This window comes from Phallusia mammillata, chromosome 8 (genome assembly GCF_965637545.1).
Source record: "Phallusia mammillata chromosome 8, kaPhaMamm4.hap1.1, whole genome shotgun sequence".
Classification (NCBI taxonomy): domain Eukaryota; kingdom Metazoa; phylum Chordata; class Ascidiacea; order Phlebobranchia; family Ascidiidae; genus Phallusia; species Phallusia mammillata.
Genome location: NC_137259.1, coordinates 15,641,739 through 15,664,859, shown reverse-complemented (window position 1 = coordinate 15,664,859; position 23,121 = coordinate 15,641,739). Strand labels below are relative to the sequence as shown.

Here is a 23,121-nt window from a genome sequence, read left to right as displayed (position 1 = left end):
CGGTAGACATGTTTGTCGTTATGTATGCAAACAAGTCTTGTATTTTTGACAATATGGAACATGACAACGATGATTTTTTTGAAAAAAAGGTAAATACTGACGGTGGTTTCAGAATCATTGACTACTAGATAATTGTTGAAAACATATATTTCTGTCGATCTGTCGTTCGTTCGTTGCCAATGCATCACATGCACATCCCGCCACAACTTTCCAGCTGTTTCCGGGATTGCTAATGTTTTGAAAGCCTTTGTTTCGGTTGGTTTGCCATGGATGTGCAAAATATTTCCTCAAAACAATACCATCCGTCCTAGGACGCTAGAACGATATCTCAAAAATAAATACAACCGAAAATCACATAAACACATCAGTCGAAATACTGAACAGGCGTTTCGTCCACCAGGTTGCATATTAAAAAAAAAATTTTGTTCAACTGGTGTAATGCTTAACAAAATACTAGTTGTTGTTTCGAGAAGTTTTCGAGAAAAAGTTTGTTAAACCCATCAGTCGTTACACTGTTTTGCTTCCTTTTGCTTGCCTATGATACAATGTTTATATTTTAAGTGCTTTCTGTGGAATCGTTTACTGGGCAGTTTGGATAGAGATATTCAATAAAGAAATGCTACCTGCAATAAACTAAACACCCGTAGGAACTTATGTTTGGTGACCGCCATCATCAATTTTTTTGATGCAAGAAAATTGCGCAAAACTTAAACAAAATTCTTATTACAAGATTCTTTCTCAAGTGACTCGACTTCAGCCGAGTTACCAATGAAAAGCACTTGAGTATTTCTCGAAGGAGGTTGTCTGTATGTACTAACTTGTGCTGTAATCACATGACATATTTGCTTAAATGTTTCTGGATTGTTTTATTTGTTCAAATCACATTACACAATGTAACCGGTTTATTATTGACCTTCAATGGTACTGGCTTCTGCTTCTTGGCGGTAAAATGGCATCTTCATGAAGGGCAACAAACATGTTGGTAACAGTAGATACAACAGTTCCATAGCAAATGCTGCGATGGGTCCAAACTTTTCGAGTAACAATCTAGCAATAGTGGTTTGAATGACCAACATGATTCCTAAACCAAACACGTTTAGCACGAATGCATCTGTAATGCGGGTTGGATAAGTAACTTGCACTATAAGTTCTGTAACACTCACTAATGCAAGTCCAACGAAAAGCCCCAGCAATATTTGGCTCGCATAAACCAAGGAAATGGAGTTAATGGCGAGACCAGCTATCCCAAGAAAGAAAGAAACGCTTGCCAGGGCGGTAGACACAACTACCGATGCTTTATAACGTCCAGTTATGCTTAGCAAAGGTCCTGCTGAAAAACTACCCACAATCGACATGAGCCAAAGACCCATGATCATAAAGCCTCCGTCAACGTTGGTATTTCCGTTTTTGCGAAAGTTTGCTTGTAATATCGATGATAACAAAGTGGTTGTGGATCGTGGAACTGGGTCGATAGTAATTCGTGTAAACCACGCTGTTAAAAAGTGGACATTGGTCAACAATTTTAGCTGCCCATTTTTGAACTTTATTAGCTCTGCTTTGAGGCTAGTGCTTTCTTGTAACTCTTGTAACTGCAAAACTTTGGCTTGAGCAATGCTTGGGGGATGTTTGGGTCGTTTTTTAACAAAAACAACAACAAACACAAGGATAGCCCATGTGACTGCAGCGAATGACCCAAACACTGCCAACAAACGCATTCGGATTATTGATGGACTGTCACTGACTGAAACCAAGTGTGGAGCAACGACAGCGCCAATAGCTTCTCCAAGAGCCCTTCCTATAAACATGATACCGACAGCGTAGGCAATTTCGTTGGCTGGAAACCATACAGCAGCGATTGCACTTTTCAGTGGAATCCGGATCGTTGTGGAGAAAGCAGACATGGCCTGGCCCAATATGGCGATAAAATAACCTTGACGAAATGAAACTGCTAAACTGGCCAGGGTTAAACTTGTAGCTGAGAATACGACCACTGCAACGATAGACGTTTTCACACTGAATCTTCTCAACATAAACAACAGAGGTATGCAAAACAAAACCATGGTTAAAGCGCGAACATTCGAAAGCCAGTCAATTTGCCAAGGCTCCACGTTGAAGTACTTTGCCATGACATTGTTGGTGAGACCAAATGCTGCCAATACAAAGCTTCGCATGCACGACGCAACACACATGATGATAACTATCACCCATCTTTCAGGAGAAGGTTGTCCAACTTCTGTATGTGCATTTGGGCCTTCTCTTGCATCACTACTTTCTGGGTTGATCAAATGAGTTGATTCTTTTTGTTTTTTCATTATACCTTCTGATTTTCTTGCATTCAAAAGTTACCCAACCTAACCGATGTGTCACAAAATGCTTTGAATTATTCAAAAATATGTTTTATGGCAAATCTCGCATTGCTAACCGCTGATACTAAACCAGCAGTCTAGAGAACAAACATAACACAAACTTGTTTATGATTTTCAGAAAGCTGTACATGCTAACAACACAATCCAGTTAAAACGATGTTGAAATATTCAAGAACTTTGCATGTGTCTCACAAGAAACTGTGAAACGTGTGTTCCTGTGACAGAACACTGCTGCAGAACCAAATGCTTCGTACTTATAATAACAACAATCCATACTGGGTGATTTGCCGCAAACGGGAGAACAATGGTAAACAAACTTCTTTTACGTTGCCAAAATTGTTAAAAGTGCTAAGCCGGAGGAAAACAATAGAAAATAAATGCTCGCCAGTGTTTTAGGCCTAAAATTCAACACTAAGTCAACGTAGTGAGGGAAATTCTCCAAATATTTCATGTCAAAAGTTTACTTTTCTACATAAAAAAAAACTTTTTTGTAGGGTAGTTGCTCTAAGTCAGTGGTTTTCAACCTGTGGTACACGTACCAGCGGTACGTCGGAGCTTTTCAGGTGGTACTCGAGGTATTCTTTTGTCCTACTTTAAGTCAGACCACGAATTGCAACTCATCTGCATCAACTGATTAATTAGCCTTGTTTTTTGGCGAAACTCTTGTCTTAGGGATTCTTATGGAATTGCTGACCGTGCTGTTTTAGTAAATATGTAACACGTTAATTGACAATCATTAAACAGCCTAAAAAAGAAAGTTAAACCTATAGAATTTTTGAAAACCCAAAATTTATGTTTTTACTGCATGCACTAGAAAATAGTAAGCACAACAGCCAACACATCCTCCAAGTGGAGCTCATGCTAAACTGTAGCAGTTAGTGGATAAAATAACAAAAAAGCTTTAGAGTGGATCTGTGAAAATTTAAAAAATTTAAGCTAAACTGTTGAAAATTATCTCACAGTTTTGCTTTCTTCAATAATCGGGCCGATCCGTTGCTGTTCTTTATACTTCTATCTTGCATAACGAATTTCCGATGATAAAAACTTGAACCAGGCTGGGGGTTTCATGCTTATGGCCTCATTGATTCCGTCTATTTTCGGTGGTTTCTTAGCGGGACCTTAGTCAGCAATTCCAGCTGATACAAAGCAGTCACTGTATTTGTTTGCCCTTGCTGTTATATTTTGTCTACTAGCCATAATTCGGATCAGAGTTTCATCAGTTGCAATTGTTTATATCAGCCAGATTGTGGTGCATTTACTTTTATTCCTTTTACCCTTTTTGTATTATACTATTGAACTGGATAACTTGGTCACATACAAAAGAACAAAAAACTTCCGTAGGATTCGGTCTTTTTAGATCAGCCATCCGGGTCGAAGACAAGCAGCAGCTTTCACAACGAAAAACATCTGAGATCTCGCTATCGATCTTACAAAAACAGAGGAGGAGATGCTCGACGGCAACATTGTCATCGTCACAAAGCACTTTCCTCGCGACACCCTGGTCTACCTACGGGATCACAGGAAACGTTCCGAGAAACCGCGCTGGTGTTTCCGTTTAGTCGGGTTTCATTTGGCCAGCAGAACCCGCGGGTTCAACCACCATCTCATACAACCGGACGTACCCCGTCAGGTTCGTGCGGTCGGTTTCCATCCTACAGCAGGACATATCCAGAAAACGGAATTCAACCACAATTCAAATAACAAGACACTTGACTCGATAGACTATATTTTTTTCGGTGTCCCTGCTGTTTACGTATCCGTTCAACAATGGAACTGTGATGATGAAGTGAATGTGTAAATAAAATTTGACTTGACTTGACTTGCTGCTGTAAACGTCACAAACTTGTCGTGGAAATTACTTGTCAACATATTTGAAATTAAAAACATGTAGCACTTAATCGTCGTTTGATAGTTGAAGGTTAAGAAAGCTTTTTGGAGCACAGCCACTAATCCGGTTAAATAAATTAGTACTAAGTGCACAACTTGTGGTGCAAAAGTCCGTAAAGATGCAAAAAATCATTTAAAATTAAACGAAATTTCCACCACACGACTCTTACTAAAGTGACTTAACTTGGGTCGGGTTGATAATAAAGACACTTGAGTGTAACGTGAATACGGTTGCCTGTACTAACCTGTGCTCTAATCACATGACATATTTGTAAACTTAAACGTTTCTGGATTGTTTTATTTGCTCAAATCACATTACACAACGTATCAAATATACTGTCAACCGGTTTATTATTGATCTTCAATGGTACTGGCTTCTGCTTCTTGGCGGTAAAATGGCATCTTTATGAAGGGCAACAAACATGTTGGTAACAGTAGATAAAACAGTTCTAGAGCAAATGGTGCGATGGGTCCAAACTTTTCGAGTAACAATCTAGCAATTGTGGTTTGAATGACCAACATGATTCCTAAACCAAACACGTTTAACACGAATGCATCTGTAATGCGGGTTGGATAAGTAACTTGCACTAGAAGTTCTGTATCACTCACTGATGCAAGTCCCACGAAAAGCCCCAGCAATATTTGGCTTGCATAAACCAAGGAAATGGAGTTAATGGCGAGTCCTGCTATCCCAAGAACACAAGAAACGCTTGCTAGGCCAGTAGACACAACTACCGATGCTTTATAACGTCCAGTTATGCTTAGCAAAGGTCCTGCTGAAAAACTACCCACAATCGACATGAGCCAAAGACCCATGATCATGAACCCTCCGTCAACGTTAGTGTTTCCGTTTTTGCGAAAGTTTGCTTGTAGTATAGATGATAACAAAGCGGTTGTGGATCGTGGAACTGGGTCGATAGTAATTCGTGCAAACCACGCGGTTAAAAAGTGTTCGTTGGTCAACAGTTTTAGTTGCATATTTTTAAACTTTGTTAGCTCTTCTTTGAGGTTAGTGCTTTCTTGTAACTCTTGTAACTGCAACACTTTGGCTTGAGCAATGCTTGGAGGGTGCTTGGGTCGCGGTTTGATAAACAGCACAACGAACACAAGGATAACCCATGTGACAATAGCAAATGAGCCAAACACTGCCAACAAACGCATTCGGATTATTGATGGACTGTCACTGATTGAAACCAAATGAGAGGCGACCACAGCACCAGTAGCTTCGCCAAGGGCCCTTCCTATGAACATGATACCGACAGCATAGGCGATTTCGTTGGCTGGAAACCATACATCAGCTATTGCGCTTCTTCGTGGAATCCGGATCGTTGTGGCGAAAGCAGACATGGCCTGGCCCAATATGGCGATAAAATAACCTTGACGAAATGAAACTGCTAAACTGGCCAGGGTTAAACTTGTAGCTGAGAATGCGATCACTGCAACGATAGACGTTTTCACACTAAATCTTCTCAACATAAACAGTAAAGGTATGCAAAACAAAACCATGGTTAAAGCGCGAACATTAGAAAGCCAGTCAACTTCCCAGGGCTCCACGTTAAAGTACTTTGCCATGACATTGTTGGTGAGACCAAATGCTGCCAATACAAAGCTTCGCATGCACGGCACAACACACATGATGATAACTATCACCCATCTTTCAGGAGAAACTTGTACTACTTCTTTTTGAGTATTTTGGCCTCCTCTTGCATCACCACTTTCCGTCAACGGGTTGATCAAAGTGGTAGTTTCTATTATATTTTGCATTTAACCTTCGGTCAGTGTGCACTCAAAAGTTATTTAACATATCCAATGTGTCACAAAATTCTTTAATGAATGCTAAATGATGTCGTATGCAGGCATTTACAGTTATAGGCTACCAACCTGATTTTACACACGCAAGAACAACGAGTTTCCTGTAACGGTGAAAAATTTTACACATCTGCTAAAGTTTCAGCATTTAGAAGAAGGTGACATATTTTATTGAAAATCTGGACTTACTATATTGAGAGAAATTGGCTAGTTTTACAGCATAGGAAAGCAACTTTACACGGGCAATGAGAATTGCAATTTATATTATGACTTCTAATCAGGATTGTAGTCATTTGCTTGATGAACGAACAGAAGACACAACTTTGACAAATCCACACAATAATGAAGACATCGTAAAACTATCGCCCGAAAGATGGCTAGTAGCTGGCATACTGACAGTGGTCACTTTGTTCCAAAGCATTAACATATCAGGTTTGGGTACTATCAACAACGTCATGGCACAATACTTTGACGTTATGCCCTGGAAAATTGATTGGATGTTCAATACTGCTGCTTTGTCTAATGCTGTATCATGCGTACCTGTGTTATTCGTACTGAGAAGGTTCAATGTCAAATTGTCTTTGGTTGCTGGGATCCTATGTGTTGCAATAGGTTTAACTCTCACCTGCATATCGCTTGTTAGTCACTAAGGGTACATTGCTTTACTTCTGGGTCATATGTCATATGGTGTATCCTATGCCATTTTGACTCCACTGCGAAGCGCAATCGCTGCAGTGTGGTTTCCTGCCAACGAAATTGCCTACGCCCTAGGTTTTATGTTTGTAGGTCGGGCTCTTGGAGAAGCTACTGGTGGTGTAATCACTTCTCACTTGGTTTCAATCAGTGATAGTCCATCAACCGTCCGAATACGTTTGTTGGCATTGTTTCGATCATTAACTGTCACCATATGGATCATCTTAGTTTTGGCTGCAGTGTTTTTGAAACAACAGCCAAAGCAGCCTCCAAGTGTAGCTCAAGCCAAAGCGTTGCAGTTAACAGAAAAGCAACAAAGCAACAGCTTTAGAGAAGATCTGTTAAAATTCGTAAATGTTCAAGTTAAACTCTTGAGAGACGTAAATTTTCTCACAGTTTTACTTGCTTGCCTAATTATTGGGCCGTTGGCGCGTTCAATCACCATTCTTATTACCTCAATCTTACACAGTGGATTTCCAAATGAGAAGAAATTAAATCAGGCTGGCGGTTACATGCTGATGGGCTTATGGATTTTATCTATCGTAGGTGGTTTATTAGCGGGACCCTTGCTCAGCAGAACTAGGCGTTTTAAAGCGGCGAGTGCAGGTGGTTTATGTTTGGCAAGTTTCTTCGTTGCTCTCACCATCATTGGGATCAAAGTTTCAACAATTGCAATAGTTTATGCAAGCTTGATTATGTTGGGACTTGTTGGTGGATTTGCAAACGTGACCGTTACAGATCTTTTCGTGGAAGTTACTTATCCCACCAATATTCAGGAGATTTATGTCATTTTGCTGATTGGAACAGGAGTGACTTTGGTAATTGAAAACTTTGCTGTAAGGATGTTATTGGACAAATTTGGCCCAAAAGAGTCTCTTGCGTTTCCTCTTAGTGTCATGTTGCTTTCTACAGTTTTGCTTGTGGTAAAAAAGCTGACATTCTATCGTCAACAAGCAGAAGAATCAACGTAAAAACCACTGCTGTAAACGGTAGACATGTTTATCGTTATGTATGCAAACAAGTCTTGTATTTTTGACAATATGGAACATGACAACGATGATTTTTTTGAAAAAAAGGTAAATACTGACGGTGGTTTCGGAATCATTGACTACTAGATAATTGTTGAAAACATATATTTCTGTCAATCTGTCGTTCGTTCGTTGCCAATGCATCACATGCACATCCCGCCACAACTTTCCAGCTGTTTCCGGGATTGCTAATGTTTTGAAAGCCTTTGTTTCGGTTGGTTTGCCATGGATGTGCAAAATATTTCCGCAAAACAATACCATCCGTTCCAGGACGCTAGAACGATATCTCAAAAATAAATACAACCGAAAATCACATAAACACATCAGTCGAAATACTGAACAGGCGTTTCGTCCACCAGGTTGCATATTAAAAAAAAATTTTGTTCAACTGGTGTAATGCTTAACAAAATACTAGTTGTTGTTTCGAGAAGTTTTCGAGAAAAAGTTTGTTAAACCCATCAGTCGTTACACTGTTTTGCTTTCATTTTGCTTGCCTATGATACAATGTTTATATTTTAAGTTCGTTATGTGTGCTTTCTGTGGAATCGTTTTCTGGGCAGTTTGGATAGAGATATTCAATAAAGAAATGCTACCTGCATTTGCTACAACTAAACACCCGTAGGAACTTATGTTTTGTGACCGCCATCATCAATTTTTTTGATGCAAGAAAATTGCGCAAAACTTAAACAAAATTCTTATTACAAGATTCTTTCTCAAGTGACTCGACTTCAGCCGAGTTACCAATGAAAAGCACTTGAGTATTTCTCGAAGGAGGTTGTCTGTATGTACTAACTTGTGCTGTAATCACATGACATATTTGCTTAAATGTTTCTGGATTGTTTTATTTGTTCAAATCACATTACACAATGCAACCGGTTTATTATTGACCTTCAGTGGTACTGGCTTCTGCTTCTTGGCGGTAAAATGGCATCTTCATGAAGGGCAACAAACATGTTGGTAACAGTAGATACAACAGTTCCATAGCAAATGCTGCGATGGGTCCAAACTTTTCGAGTAACAATCTAGCAATTGTGGTTTGAATGACCAACATGATTCCTAAACCAAACACGTTTAGCACGAATGCATCTGTAATGCGGGTTGGATAAGTAACTTGCACTATAAGTTCTGTAACACTCACTAATGCAAGTCCCACGAAAAGCCCCAGCAATATTTGGCTCGTATAAACCAAGGAAATGGAGTTAATGGCGAGACCAGCTATCCCAAGAAAGCAAGAAACGCTTGCCAGGGCGGTAGACACAACTACCGATGCTTTATAACGTCCAGTTATGCTTAGCAAAGGTCCTGCTGAAAAACTACCCACAATCGACATGAGCCAAAGACCCATGATCATAAAGCCTCCGTCAACGTTGGTATTTCCGTTTTTGCGAAAGTTTGCTTGTAATATCGATGATAACAAAGTGGTTGTGGATCGTGGAACTGGGTCGATAGTAATTCGTGTAAACCACGCTGTTAAAAAGTGGACATTGGTCAACATCTTTAGCTGCCCATTTTTGAACTTTATTAGCTCTGCTTTGAGGCTAGTGCTTTCTTGTAACTCTTGTAACTGCAAAACTTTGGCTTGAGCAATGCTTGGGGGATGTTTGGGTCGTTTTTTAACAAAAACAACAACAAACACAAGGATAACCCATGTGACTGCAGCGAATGACCCAAAAACTGCCAACAAACGCATTCGGATTGTTGATGGACTGTCACTGACTGAAACCAAGTGTGGAGCAACGACAGCGCCAATAGCTTCTCCAAGAGCCCTTCCTATAAACATGATACCGACAGCGTAGGCGATTTCGTTGGCTGGAAACCATACAGCAGCGATTGCACTTTTCAGTGGAATCCGGATCGTTGTGGAGAAAGCAGACATTACCTGGCCCAATATGGCGATAAAATAACCTTGACGAAATGAAACTGCTAAACTGGCCAGGGTTAAACTTGTAGCTGAGAATACGACCACTGCAACGATAGACGTTTTCACACTGAATCTTCTCAAAATAAACAACAGAGGTATGCAAAACAAAACCATGGTTAAAGCGCGAACATTCGAAAGCCAGTCAATTTGCCAGGGCTCCACGTTGAAGTACTTTGCCATGACATTGTTGGTGAGACCAAATGCTGCCAATACAAAGCTCCGCATGCACGACGCAACACACATGATGATAACTATCACCCATCTTTCAGGAGAAGGTTGTCCAACTTCTGTATGTGCATTTGGGCCTTCTCTTGCATCACTACTTTCTGGGTTGATCAAATGAGTTGATTCTTTTTGTTTTTTCATTATACCTTCTGATTTTCTTGCATTCAAAAGTTACCCAACCTAACCGATGTGTCACAAAATGCTTTGAATTATTCAAAAATATGTTTTATGGCAAATCTCGCATTGATAACCGCTGATACTAAACCAGCAGTCTAGAGAACAAACATAACACAAACTTGTTTATGATTTTCAGAAAGCTGTACATGCTAACAACACAATCCAGTCAAAACGATGTTGAAATATTCAAGAACTTTGCATGTGTCTCACAAGAAACTGTGAAACGTGTGTTCCTGTGACAGAACACTGCTGCAGAACCAAATGCTTCGTACTTATAATAACAACAATCCATACTGGGTGATTTGCCGCAAACGGGAGAACAATGGTAAACAAACTTCTTTTACGTTGCCAAAATTGTTAAAAGTGCTAAGCCGGAGGAAAACAATAGAAAATAAATGCTCGCCAGTGTTTTAGGCCTAAAATTCAACACTAAGTCAACGTAGTGAGGGAAATTCTCCAAATATTTCATGTCAAAAGTTTACTTTTCTACATAAAAAAAAACTTTTTTGTAGGGTAGTTGCTCTAAGTCAGTGGTTTTCAACCTGTGGTACACGTACCAGCGGTACGTCGGAGCTTTTCAGGTGGTACTCGAGGTATTCTTTTGTCCTACTTTAAGTCAGACCACGAATTGCAACTCATCTGCATCAACTGATTAATTAGCCTTGTTTTTTGGCGAAACTCTTGTCTTAGGGATTCTTATGGAATTGCTGACCGTGCTGTTTTAGTAAATATGTAACACGTTAATTGACAATCATTAAACAGCCTAAAAAAGAAAGTTAAACCTATAGAATTTTTGAAAACCCAAAATTTATGTTTTTACTGCATGCACTAGAAAATAGTAAGCACAACAGCCAACACATCCTCCAAGTGGAGCTCATGCTAAACTGTAGCAGTTAGTGGATAAAATAACAAAAAAGCTTTAGAGTGGATCTGTGAAAATTAAAAAAATTTAAGCTAAACTGTTGAAAATTATCTCACAGTTTTGCTTGTTTCTTCAATAATCGGGCCGATCCGTTGCTGTTCTTTATACTTCTATCTTGCATAACGAATTTCCGATGATAAAAACTTGAACCAGGCTGGGGGTTTCATGCTTATGGCCTCATTGATTCCGTCTATCTTCGGTGGTTTCTTAGCGGGACCTTAGTCAGCAATTCCAGCTGATACAAAGCAGTCACTGTATTTGTTTGCCCTTGCTGTTATATTTTGTCTACTAGCCATAATTCGGATCAGAGTTTCATCAGTTGCAATTGTTTATATCAGCCAGATTGTGGTGCATTTACTTTTATTCCTTTTACCCTTTTTGTATTATACTATTGAACTGGATAACTTGGTCACATACAAAAGAACAAAAAACTTCCGTAGGATTCGGTCTTTTTAGATCAGCCATCCGGGTCGAAGACAAGCAGCAGCTTTCACAACGAAAAACATCTGAGATCTCGCTATCGATCTTACAAAAACAGAGGAGGAGATGCTCGACGGCAACATTGTCATCGTCACAAAGCTCTTTCCTCGCGACACCCTGGTCTACCTACGGGATCACAGGAAACGTTCCGAGAAACCGCGCTGGTGTTTCCGTTTAGTCGGGTTTCATTTGGCCAGCAGAACCCGCGGGTTCAACCACCATCTCATACAACCGGACGTACCCCGTCAGGTTCGTGCGGTCGGTTTCCATCCTACAGCAGGACATATCCAGAAAACGGAATTCAACCACAATTCAAATAACAAGACACTTGACTCGATAAACTATATTTTTTTCGGTGTCCCTGCTGTTTACGTATCCGTTCAACAATGGAACTGTGATGATGAAGTGAATGTGTAAATAAAATTTGACTTGACTTGACTTGACTTGCTGCTGTAAACGTCACATACTTGTCGTGGAAATTACTTGTCAACATATTTGAAATTAAAAACATGTAGCACTTAATCGTCGTTTGATAGTTGAAGGTTAAGAAAGCTTTTTGGAGCACAGCCACTAATCCGGTTAAATAAATTAGTACTAAGTGCACAACTTGTGGTGCAAAAGTCCGTAAAGATGCAAAAAATCATTTAAAATTAAACGAAATTTCCACCACACGACTCTTACTAAAGTGACTTAACTTGGGTCGGGTTGATAATAAAGACACTTGAGTGTAACGTGAATACGGTTGCCTGTACTAACCTGTGCTCTAATCACATGACATATTTGTAAACTTAAACGTTTCTGGATTGTTTTATTTGCTCAAATCACATTACACAACGTATCAAATATACTGTCAACCGGTTTATTATTGATCTTCAATGGTACTGGCTTCTGCTTCTTGGCGGTAAAATGGCATCTTTATGAAGGGCAACAAACATGTTGGTAACAGTAGATAAAACAGTTCCATAGCAAATGCTGCGATGGGTCCAAACTTTTCGAGTAACAATCTAGCAATTGTGGTTTGAATGACCAACATGATTCCTAAACCAAACACGTTTAACACGAATGCATCTGTAATGCGGGTTGGATAAGTAACTTGCACTAGAAGTTCTGTATCACTCACTGATGCAAGTCCCACGAAAAGCCCCAGCAATATTTGGCTTGCATAAACCAAGGAAATTGAAGTAATTGCGAGTCCTGCTATCCCAAGAACACAAGAAACGCTTGCCAGGGCGGTAGACACAATTACCGATGCTTTATAACGTCCAGTTATGCTTAGCAAAGGTCCTGCTGAAAAACTACCCACAATCGACATGAGCCAAAGACCCATGATCATGAACCCTCCGTCAACGTTAGTGTTTCCGTTTTTGCGAAAGTTTGCTTGTAGTATAGATGATAACAAAGCGGTTGTGGATCGTGGAACTGGGTCGATAGTAATTCGTGCAAACCACGCGGTTAAAAAGTGTACGTTGGTCAACAGTTTTAGTTGCCCATTTTTGAACTTTGTTAGCTCTTCTTTGAGGTTAGTGCTTTCTTGTAAGTCTTGTAACTGTAAAACTTTGGCTTGAGCAATGCTTGGAGGGTGCTTGGGTCGCGGTTTGATAAACAGCACAACGAACACAAGGATAACCCATGTGACAATAGCAAATGAGCCAATCACTGCCAACAAACGCATTCGGATTATTGATGGACTGTCACTGATTGAAACCAAATGAGAGGCGACCACAGCACCAGTAGCTTCGCCAAGGGCCCTTCCTATAAACATGATACCGACAGCGTAGGCGATTTCGTTGGCTGGAAACCATACATCAGCTATTGCGCTTCTTAGTGGAATCCGGATCGTTGTGGCGAAAGCAGACATTACCTGGCCCAATATGGCGATAAAATAACCTTGACGAAATGAAACTGCTAAACTGACCAGGGATAAACTTGTAGCTGAGAATGCAATCACTGCAAAGATAGACGTTTTCACACTAAATCTTCTCAACATAAACAGTAAAGGTATGCAAAACAAAACCATGGTTAAAGCGCGAACATTCGAAAGCCAGTCAATTTGCCAGGGCTCCACGTTGAAGTACTTTGCCATGACATTGTTGGTGAGACCAAATGCTGCCAATACAAAGCTTCGCATGCACGGCACAACACACATGATGATAACTATCACCCATCTTTCAGGAGAAACTTGTATTACTTCTTTTTGAGTATTTTGGCCTCCTCTTGCATCACCACTTTCCGTGACCGGGTTGATCAAAGTGGTAGTTTCTATTATATTTTGCATTTAACCTTCGGTCAGTGTGCACTCAAAAGTTATCTAACATATCCAATGTGTCACAAAATTCTTTAATGAATGCTAAATGATGTCGTATGATAAGTCTAGTATTACAAATCGCTAATTGTAAACCAACACACTAGATGAAAAAGAAAAACAAACTAACACAAACTTCTTTATGTTTTCGGAAAACTGTAAATGCAAACAACACAATTTCCTTCTAGTTTTTATGTATGTTTCCATGTCAGTATTTGAAACACAGAAATGCATGTTAACCCTAAGCTTTCGTTCAAAGTTTGCCGTTTATATTGAAGCAGTTACGTGCTTTGAAATCCACATTTCGGCACTTTGGTTTAGCTCATCATTAAGTAATTTAAAATTGTAACTTTTCATGCATGCCTTTTTGTTACCGTGGAAATTATATCTTGTTATGGTGACATATGGTATTGAGCGTTGTAACTTTACTGTTGCATGTGTTTTCATGATTCAGTATCTATAGGAAGTTGGAAGTCAATATTCAGTGTCGTTGTTGCCACAACATTACATGTGTCCGGTTTCCTGTTATGTTTAAACAGCCTGACGGAATGATGGGGTGTTACGTAATCCGGGTATTTCGAAAAAGTTGTGCGATCCATTATAGTGCTGCATACCTTTGCCAACTTTTAACTTAAAGCAAACTAATAACTGTTGTGAGTAAAAGAAGGTACTGTTTGCAATGCTCGCAAGAAAAACGAGTATCAGTTTAAAAATCAATGTTTTATCGTTGATCTCTCTTTTCCGTCCACTTGATGTGTGTTGCGTAACCAGAATAAAAGACAAGAACTAAATTGATATTTTTTCGATCATGTCGGATCGTAAAAATGAACTTACTTGCCACTGCAGACGGCCGGTGCAAACCACGAGAAGCAGAAGAAACAAGAAGTTTCCAATTAAAGAATAACGTAGCCCAAAAAGTTAAGCTGACGCTGGAGAACATGTCCAAACCAATACTCAGCCCAAGGGCTTAAAAACAGTTGTTATTCATAGCGGAAATCTCACGAACGCCCGCAATATTAAGTCGGAAATTTAAAATTAGACAAAAACAAGTGAAAACATAGCTAAAATATTCCCTAACGTTTAACTATTTATGCATGATCGAAAGAAAAAAATTCACAACCCATTTTGTCGTGATAGAACACTGCTGCAGAATGAAATGCGTTGCAGTTTAACAACGAAACATAATAGTTTTTTTGCCGCAAACGGGAGAACAATGATATACAAAGTTTTCTTACGTTGGAAAAAATTGCTAAATGTTTTTGGAAAACAAGCAGACAAGTTCACGCCAGTGCTATAGGCCAAAAAAAGAAAATTGTATAAAAAATTCCTTTGGGGTGAAAGACATTTTCCTGTACGTTATAACAACTGGAACTTTTTTGTAAAGTAGTTGCACTAAGTAAAAATGATATAATTATAAACATTACTGCCAAGGTACTGGTGTATATAGAATACATCGTTCAGACGTTGGGACAATCTCTGTTGTCATCATTAGTGCAGGTATTTACACCAGTACCTTGGCAGTAATGTTTATGATTAAATTGCTTTTCAACCGTGTATAGTGTTCCTAAAAATGATATAGATTTAGTTGAAAGTAGCTAGCCATGTTTATACAAGCCAAATTGTAGTGTGTTTTTAAAAAATCAAAGTTCCAATTTTTAATCCGGCATAATGAACAACGTCTTTGCCAAAAACTTTGTCAAAAGTTGACTGACTTTCTAATGTCGGAGGTATTACAATGGTGTACAAATTATATAAATAATATAAACTTATTTCTCCGCATCTTAGATTTTGAAACAAAAACGAGCTGAGGGTTGGCGGCCGTTAGTAAAATAAGGTTCTGCGATGCGGCCGTTATAACGAAAAGGTTGTGCGCCTCTGCTTTATACAAACACAATTGTCCACACCTACACGTAGATAGATCAAAACGTTTAACGCAGTTATTTCTTCATTGGTGTTCGTATTATTCAAAGTCGTATGTTTCGCATTTTCTTTGAGCATATGACTATAGTCCTAATTGAAACACTTTGAGATTATTTTAATGTTCATATAAGTTAAGCCACTTCTGCAATTCCAACAAATTCTAAATCAGTTTGATCAGTTTTTAGCGCAGTGGTTCTCAACCTTGGATTAATCGCGTACCATCCGAAAACTTGTTACTATCGCTGCGTACCAACTACACCCTGTTTGAATAAGTAAAGTAGGAGACAAGCCTACTTTTCACGACCAGGCTAGTGAATTTCCGAAACTAGCAAGTTTGCAAATTCAAAAGAATGTCTAAGGCCCGAGTTTGGCCTAAAGAAAGGGCTAATCAGTTGGTGCAGATGACTTGCAAATTCTTGGTCTCACTTGAAGTAGGGCAAAAAGATACTCGAGAACCACCTGAAAGGATCCGACATACCACTTATAGTACGCGTACCACAGGTTGAAATGCACTGAAAAGTGTGTAGAAAAGTAAACTTTGAGGTGAAATATTTGGAGAATTGCCCTCACTACGTTGATATTTTATTGAATTTAAGGCCTTAAGCACTGGCGAGCATTTATCTTCTATTGTTTTCCTCCAGCTTAGCACTTTTAACAATTTTTGCAACGTAAGAGAAATTTGTTTATCATTGTTCTCCCGTTTACGGCAAAACACCCAATATGGTTTGTTGTTATTACAACTGCAAAGTATTTGATTCTGCAGCAGTGTTCTGCCACGGCAATATACGTTGCGGAGTTTATAGCCAACATGCATTTCCTGAAATGCTTGATACAGAATTAGGCACCATAGATAACTACAAGCAGGAAACTGTGTTGTTTACATGTACAGTTTTCTGAAATCATAAGAAACGATGTGTTATGTTTGTTCTCTAGGGTGCTGGTTTAGTTTTAGCGGTTTGCAATACTAAACTTGCCATAAGACATATTTTTTTGAATTAATTCAAAGCATTTTGTGATACATCGGTTAGGTTGGGTAACTTTAGAATGCAAGAAAATCAGAAGGTTTAATGAAAAACCAAAAAGAAACAACCCCTTTGATTAAGCCAGAAAGTAGTGATGTAAGAGAAGGCCAAAATGCACATGCAGAAGTTGGACAACCTTCTCCTGAAAGATGGTTGATAGTTATCATCATGAGTGTTGTGCCGTGCATGCGAAGCTTTGTATTGGCAGCATTTGGTCTCACCAACAATGTCATGGCCAAGTACTTTAACGTGGAGCCTTGGCAAATTGACTGGCTTACGAATGTTCGCGCTTTAACCATGGTTTTGTTTTGCATACCACTTTTGTTTATGTTGAGAAGATTCAGTGTGAAAACGTCTATCGTTGCAGTGGTCGTATTCTCAGCTACAAGTTTAACCCTGGCCAGTTTAGCAGTTTCATTTCGTCAAGGTTATTTTATCGCCATATTGGGCCAGGTTATGTCTGCTTTCGCCACAACGATCGAAATTCCATTGAAAAGCGCAATCGCTGCTGTATGGTTTCCAGCCAACGAAATCGCCTACGCTATCGGTATCATGTTTATAGGAAGGGCTCTTGGAGAAGCTATTGGTGCTGTCGTTGCTCCACACTTACTTTCAGTCAGTGACAGTCCATCAACAATCCAAATGCGTTTGTCGGCAGTGTTTGGCTCATTTGCTATAGTCACATGGGCTATCCTTGTGTTTGTTGTGTTGGTAATCAAACCACGACCCAAACATCCCCCAAGCATTGCTCAAGCCAAAGTTTTGCAGTTACAAGAGTTACAAGAAAGCACTAGCCTCAAAGCAGAGCTAATAAAGTTCAAAAATGTGCAACTAAAATTGTTGACCAATGTCCACTTTTTAACAGCGTGGTTCGCAAGAAATACTATCGACCCTATTCCACGATCCACAACCACTTTGTTATCATCTATACTACAAGCAAACTTTCGCAAAAACGGAAATACCAACGTTGATGCAGGATACATGATCATGGGTCTTTGGCTCATGTCGATTGTGGGTAGTTTTTCAGCAGGACCTTTGCTAAGCATAACTGGACGTTATAAAGCATCGGTAGTTGTGTCTACTGGCCTGGCAAGCGTTTCTTGCTTTCTTGGGATAGCTGGTCTCGCCATTAACTCCATTTCCTTGGTTTATGCAAGCCAAATATTGGTGGGGCTTTTCGTGGGACTCGCATTAGTAAGCGTTACAGAACTGATAGTGCAAGTTACTTATCCAACCCGCATTATAGATGCATTCGTGTTCAACGTGATTGGTTTAGGAATCATGTTGCTCATTCAAACCACAATTGCTAGATTGTTACTCGAAAAGTTTGGACCCATCGCAGCATTTGCTATGGAACTGTTTTATCTACTGTTACCAACATGTTTGTTGCCCTTCATAAAGATGCCATTTTACCGCCAAGATGCAGAAGCCAGTACCATTGAGGATCAATAATAAACCTGTTGACAGTGAGTTCGATTTATTGAGTAATTTGATTTGAACAAATACAACCATCCAGAAACGTTTACGTTTAAAATGAGTCATGTGATTATAGCACAACTCTAACTCTTAACTCTTTTTGGAGTTAATCAAAAATGATATCCTATTTGTACAACATTTGCAATAAATATTCGTTTTAAGCAAACTTTATTTTACGGTTTAGGATTGAGTTATTCTTTGGTAATATCCTTTTGGATTTCAGTAAAGTTCTCTAAAACGGCCGGACGAGAAGCTTTTGCGGGTCGAATTCAGAGAATGGAAAATAAATTGACGCTTTCCTCAGTAGAAAAATCAAGTTACGTATTAAATACAACTATCGATGTTCACTGTGACTTATTTTTAAGCTATATGTCGTGGCCACGCTAAATGTCACAGCAAAAAGGGATAAATGTCACAGCAAAACATATGTGAATTATTTCCCCTTTAAGGCGTGACTACGTTACCGTCTACAATTCAAAAGAAACAGAAAAAATAAGCGTATTTGTTCCTTGTCGTCAGTTTCTTATTCACGAACTAAATAGTGGTATTTAGGTTCAGAAATATAACTAAAATGACAAAATGGCAAAAAGGACAGTTGTGGGGTTGTTTTGTCACGTTTTCCGGCTTCCATCAGCATGCAACCAACTCCCGAGATGTCATTGGGTAAAAGTGCTCAAACACTGCAAGCTGTCGTTCAGTTTCCAGATAGTTTTTCGCAGGCAATTCCTAAACATGCGAGATTTGACAGGAATAATTTTTTAAGTAGATTAGTAGAGAAATTAAATGCGAAAATTGAACAATGGAAAGTAAAGAAAATGGATGTGTTCTACCCTTTAGATACTGAATACTATAACCAAAACTGTGTGGCATGGTACAGCAATGGTGAGGCATGGCTTTGTAGTATATTACTCCCAACAAACTGGAGTGCCTATCGAGCCAATGCAACTCATGTCTTGTCACCAACTGCACTGATGAGGTCGAATCAGTGTGCACTGCGTCTACCTCCAACTTATCCTTTGTTTGCTCGACGCTTCTTTTATTTTAATTTTTTTTACATATATATTAATATTAATATTTTATTTTTACAAATATAGTTGTCACACTTAAATTATATCATATTATAGTTTCAGTTTCACTTGACTGGTGTTGTTTATTAGCAAATATGGCAAATGAGTGCGATCTTACGGAATCAACCGCTTCTCCTAATTCACGTCTGCTTAAAGAAACGACAGGACAGGAAATCAAATCGTATCCGAGCAGATGGTTTGCAGCTATTCTGATGTTTACAGTCAGTTTTTGTAGAGGTTGGGTTGCATCGTGCTACCCCTCAGTAAACGATGTCCTTGCTAAATATTTCCAAGTCCTGTCGTGGCAAATAGACTGGCTGGTGATCTCACAAGCAGTTGTGTTTGTCCTTTGTACCGTTCCGCTTTCGTTTCTTATGAGCAGTGTAAACTACAGAACTGCATTTATTCTTATGACCTCCTGCCAAACTGTGGGGGTGCTTCTTGTAGACATGTCATTTTTGTCAAGACAAACTTTCGCCCTTGCAATTGCAGGACAATCTGTTTCAGGAGCCAGTAACATCCTCGCAATGTCTTTGGTTCCCAGCACAGCCGCTGTATGGTTTCCAGCCGACGAAATTGGGCCAGTTATATCTTTTTGTACAGTAGGATGGGGACTGGGTGAAGCTTTTGGATCGCTAACGACCCCACTTTTAGTGAAAATGGACCAAACGTCGTCCACAGTAAGGTTCCGTATGCTTCTTCTACTCAGTTCAGTGGGTTTAGTACTGGTTATATGTTTAATAGCAGAAGTATTTTTTCTTAAAAGTCGTCCCCCTACACCGCCGAGCAAAGCCCAAGCAAAGCTGATAAAGTATAACGAGACAACGAGGAAAGTAAATTTCACGGAACAACTTGTTCGTTTCAAGGATCTAATGTTGAAACTGTATACCGACCGTTACTTTTTAACCCTGTGGTTAGTGTATGGCCTAAGTCTTTCAGTTATGCGAAGTTACACCGTCCTTCTTTCCTCTATTCTGCACAATAAGTTTGAAAAAGCTTCTGGTTTAAACACTAAAGCGGGATTGGTGCTTATGACATCCTGGGTTATGTCAATATTTGGAAGTTTGGTCGCTGGACCCTTAGTCACTAAAACTAAAAGATACAAAGCTATAGTAGTAGCCTGTTTGGCCACACAAACTGGGTCGTGCATGTTAGGCCTTATAGGTGCTCAATTGTCGAACTTTGCTGTGATTTATGCTGGGATGGCAATTCTTGGATTTGTTACTGGTTCAGCGTCTGTTGCTCTCTATGAATTACTTGCAGAAATTACCTACCCCTCCTCCGTTAAACAAGTTTCAATGTTGGCGATGATTGGTTTGGGAATAATGAGACTTTTGTACCCGGTGATTGGACGTGCGTTGTTGTCATACGTCAGTGCTTCAGCATCCGTCTGTTTCCCGATGATCACAACATTTATTGCCGTGGTCTTGATTGCTTCGCAGACTCTGCCATTTCACAGGTTAAATGCCGAACAGTCAGAAATGAAACTACTACTGGAAAAGCAGGAATTGTTTTCAGATTAGCGTGAAATGACGCAATTAAAAATAGTACATAACACACTTTGTTTTGTGTTTTAAACCTTTGCCACGGCAAAGTTTTGGCAAGCTCTAGTTATTGGCTGCCACTTTTGCTTTTGTGGTCGTTTAAAATTAACACCCTTGTATTTGGCCACCTTGTCTGTTTTTGTCACACTTTTCTTAGTTGTTGCTGCTTGATCCATAGTTCCACAAACTCGAAATGGACAAATAGTTGAAAAAATACAACTTTTCTTGTATATATGTAAATGTATGGAGATTAATGATTTTTTTTTAGTTAGCATTATTTGCAGTTCATACCAACCTGTACATATTTTTTCAACAATGCAAAAAAAACTGCTAAATTGTGATACAGAATTGCTTTCAAACAGTTAGCACAAGTCAAAACCCACACTGGTCAGCAAAAAGTGTATTTCGATACTAAATGTCAAACAAAAGCACACGCGACAGCATCACGATTTCAATGGAACAGGATATGTGGTTACAAAAGAAGGTTTTCCCAAACTGGATACCACAACATGCTGCCCTGACTTCACTGCCCTTAGCAGTTTTCTCTGGCAAAGATCCAGCTGTGCCAGAAACTCCATTTACTTTTGTATTTGTTGATACATGAACCGAATGCTCGGTCGCAGTAACAGGCGTCTCTGCCCAGTGATGCACCTCCAGCTGGTAAAGCATTGAAGTTCAAATTGGTTTGCAACCATTTCATACTTGCTTACAGTTTATGTAGAGCGTGAGTATACAAGTAGTTGTTACACGTAGGAGAAAGATTTGCACTCGTTCACACGTTTATTAAATCAGTGACATTTAAGATGCTTAACATGTACTAATAATTATACCTCAAAGCTAAAAGTGTAAAAGATAGCAAAACCATAAAGAAACAAAGATCTTGTATTATGAGTAAAAATAAATCGTACTTACGGCACGAGATTCTGCGATTCTTACAGGAAGCAGTGTAATATGTGTTGTAAGAATAAGAGGTTTTCCAAACTGAGGAGAGACCATGTCGACTGGAAGCCGCATTTAAGCATACGTCGTGTGCTTTGCAGCATCTGCATCAAAACAACACAATAAGTTGACGTCCACGTTCAATAATAATAATACGTAAAAAACTAGGTTGTGATATTTTGCTTGGAGATAAGACGCGTAAAGTAATCCCAGTCACCCCTTTAAGACGATGATGCTCTCCGCGAGTTGTTTATTTTTGATATTGAAATAGACACAGCGCAAAGATGTGGCAGTCGTAACAGAAACCAGCTCATCAAGCCACTTTTGTAAACTCTTAAAATGCTGGTAATCCCTATAACTTTGCTTTGGATTTTGTTTTTTGTTTCTTTTCATAACATTAGGATCACTTTTCATCGTATGCCTATGCCTTGATACACTAGACATAAGATTTCTTGCAAATAGCTTTAACTTGTGCTTTTAAGTGCGACATTAATAACAATTTTAGGTATAACTTACTTGTCAATTTTGTCAACGGTTCTTCCCGAGCCACCAAACCCGCACCAGCAACCGTACCTGGAATATTTGCTCATTATAAGCAAACTATTACCAATATTAAAAGATTTGCCTTGGTAGCAAGAAACTGCATAGGCCAGATTGACAACGGCGTTTTCCTTTTGATCCGAAAACCCATTTGCAGAAGGAATTTCCTGATCAATGTTGTCTACCTGTTGTAACCAGTGAATTAGGTTAGATTGTGCATAGGCCGGGAACTCGGGCAAAAATATAACTTACGTCTAATAGTTCGTCTTCAATAGGAAGACCATGGCAGTTGGAGATGGTAAATAAAATAATAGCAAGTGTAAGATAACTCATGTTTTACTACAATCCGGCTGTCATAAAGCAATTACAATATGTGTAAACGTATTTGAAAACTGGAAAACTCCCAATCTAGTTTGTCTTTTAACCTTTTTTCTACGCCTCGCAAGATCACATGAAAATTCCCAATGTCTCCCATTCAACATAAACGACTTATCCTTGAAAAGATTCAGCTAAAGATTTTAAAACACCAAAGATGTGTTTTAAATATTCTACTGAAGAACATTGCGTGTTAAAGCGAAATAAGCTCAGCTCAAGAATAAACGAAACCATTAAAGAAATTGAAATTACCAATCAGGTATTTACAGACTAAAACAGGTTACCACCTACTCTTCGAAAACAAAGCTTATTCTTGCGTCTTGGCGGCGTTTATGCACAAACTAGTGTTTGGTTTCATACAGAGCTGATCTCAAACCATATTGTGCATAACCTGTCACGTTTTCTTAAGTTGTCTCTATTGTAGAGAT

At 39.2% G+C, this 23,121-nt stretch overlaps 8 protein-coding genes across 8 annotated transcripts; 3 read left to right on the top strand and 5 right to left on the bottom strand.

The window, feature by feature from the left end:
• Nucleotides 1–905: 905 nt before the first annotated feature.
• LOC145205584 (choline/ethanolamine transporter flvcr2a-like) lies at nt 906–2,312 on the bottom strand. Its single transcript, XM_080078317.1, has one exon. The coding sequence runs from the start codon at nt 2,310–2,312 to the stop codon at nt 906–908; it is 1,407 nt and encodes a 468-aa protein (XP_079934443.1).
• A 2,292-nt stretch (nt 2,313–4,604) lies between these two features.
• LOC145205583 (choline/ethanolamine transporter flvcr2a-like) lies at nt 4,605–6,017 on the bottom strand. The gene has a single exon (XM_080078316.1). The coding sequence runs from the start codon at nt 6,015–6,017 to the stop codon at nt 4,605–4,607; it is 1,413 nt and encodes a 470-aa protein (XP_079934442.1).
• Nucleotides 6,018–6,739: 722 nt separating this feature from the next.
• Nucleotides 6,740–7,726, top strand: LOC145205582 (choline/ethanolamine transporter FLVCR2-like). The gene has a single exon (XM_080078315.1). It carries the CDS (start codon nt 6,740–6,742, stop codon nt 7,724–7,726), a length of 987 nt encoding a protein of 328 aa, XP_079934441.1.
• Nucleotides 7,727–8,548: 822 nt separating this feature from the next.
• Nucleotides 8,549–10,113, bottom strand: LOC145204955 (choline/ethanolamine transporter flvcr2a-like). Its single transcript, XM_080077570.1, has one exon. The coding sequence runs from the start codon at nt 10,068–10,070 to the stop codon at nt 8,664–8,666; it is 1,407 nt and encodes a 468-aa protein (XP_079933696.1). The 5' UTR covers nt 10,071–10,113; the 3' UTR covers nt 8,549–8,663.
• Nucleotides 10,114–12,370: 2,257 nt separating this feature from the next.
• On the bottom strand, nt 12,371–13,783 carry LOC145205581 (choline/ethanolamine transporter FLVCR2-like). The gene has a single exon (XM_080078314.1). The coding sequence runs from the start codon at nt 13,781–13,783 to the stop codon at nt 12,371–12,373; it is 1,413 nt and encodes a 470-aa protein (XP_079934440.1).
• A 3,014-nt stretch (nt 13,784–16,797) lies between these two features.
• Nucleotides 16,798–18,204, top strand: LOC145205580 (choline/ethanolamine transporter flvcr2a-like). The gene has a single exon (XM_080078313.1). It carries the CDS (start codon nt 16,798–16,800, stop codon nt 18,202–18,204), a length of 1,407 nt encoding a protein of 468 aa, XP_079934439.1.
• Nucleotides 18,205–19,357: 1,153 nt separating this feature from the next.
• On the top strand, nt 19,358–21,079 carry LOC145204984 (choline/ethanolamine transporter FLVCR2-like). The gene has a single exon (XM_080077607.1). The coding sequence runs from the start codon at nt 19,391–19,393 to the stop codon at nt 20,816–20,818; it is 1,428 nt and encodes a 475-aa protein (XP_079933733.1). The 5' UTR covers nt 19,358–19,390; the 3' UTR covers nt 20,819–21,079.
• A 140-nt stretch (nt 21,080–21,219) lies between these two features.
• Nucleotides 21,220–22,812, bottom strand: LOC145205151 (acidic phospholipase A2 CTs-A3-like). Its single transcript, XM_080077804.1, has 5 exons — nt 22,744–22,812; nt 22,571–22,668; nt 22,295–22,503; nt 21,752–21,882; nt 21,220–21,496 (listed from the first exon to the last, which is right to left on the bottom strand). The coding sequence occupies exons 2-5, from the start codon at nt 22,649–22,651 to the stop codon at nt 21,372–21,374; spliced, it is 546 nt and encodes a 181-aa protein (XP_079933930.1). The 5' UTR covers nt 22,652–22,668; nt 22,744–22,812; the 3' UTR covers nt 21,220–21,371.
• Between the last annotated feature and the right edge of the window lie 309 nt (nt 22,813–23,121).

Bases quoted from the DNA above. Each gene is read 5' to 3' on its own strand.
- LOC145205584 (XM_080078317.1), bottom strand. From the start codon at position 2,312: ATGAAAAAACAAAAAGAATCAACTCATTTGATCAACCCAGAAAGTAGT.
- LOC145205583 (XM_080078316.1), bottom strand. From the start codon at position 6,017: ATGCAAAATATAATAGAAACTACCACTTTGATCAACCCGTTGACGGAA.
- LOC145205582 (XM_080078315.1), top strand. From the start codon at position 6,740: ATGTCATATGGTGTATCCTATGCCATTTTGACTCCACTGCGAAGCGCA.
- LOC145204955 (XM_080077570.1), bottom strand. From the start codon at position 10,070: ATGAAAAAACAAAAAGAATCAACTCATTTGATCAACCCAGAAAGTAGT.
- LOC145205581 (XM_080078314.1), bottom strand. From the start codon at position 13,783: ATGCAAAATATAATAGAAACTACCACTTTGATCAACCCGGTCACGGAA.
- LOC145205580 (XM_080078313.1), top strand. From the start codon at position 16,798: ATGAAAAACCAAAAAGAAACAACCCCTTTGATTAAGCCAGAAAGTAGT.
- LOC145204984 (XM_080077607.1), top strand. From the start codon at position 19,391: ATGGCAAATGAGTGCGATCTTACGGAATCAACCGCTTCTCCTAATTCA.
- LOC145205151 (XM_080077804.1), bottom strand. From the start codon at position 22,651: ATGAGTTATCTTACACTTGCTATTATTTTATTTACCATCTCCAACTGC. The intron at 22,504-22,570 runs GTAAGTTATATT...TGGTTACAACAG, and splicing joins TTGAAGACGAACTATTAGAC to GTAGACAACATTGATCAGGA. The intron at 21,497-21,751 runs GTAAGTACGATT...ATGCTTTACCAG, and splicing joins GAATCGCAGAATCTCGTGCC to CTGGAGGTGCATCACTGGGC.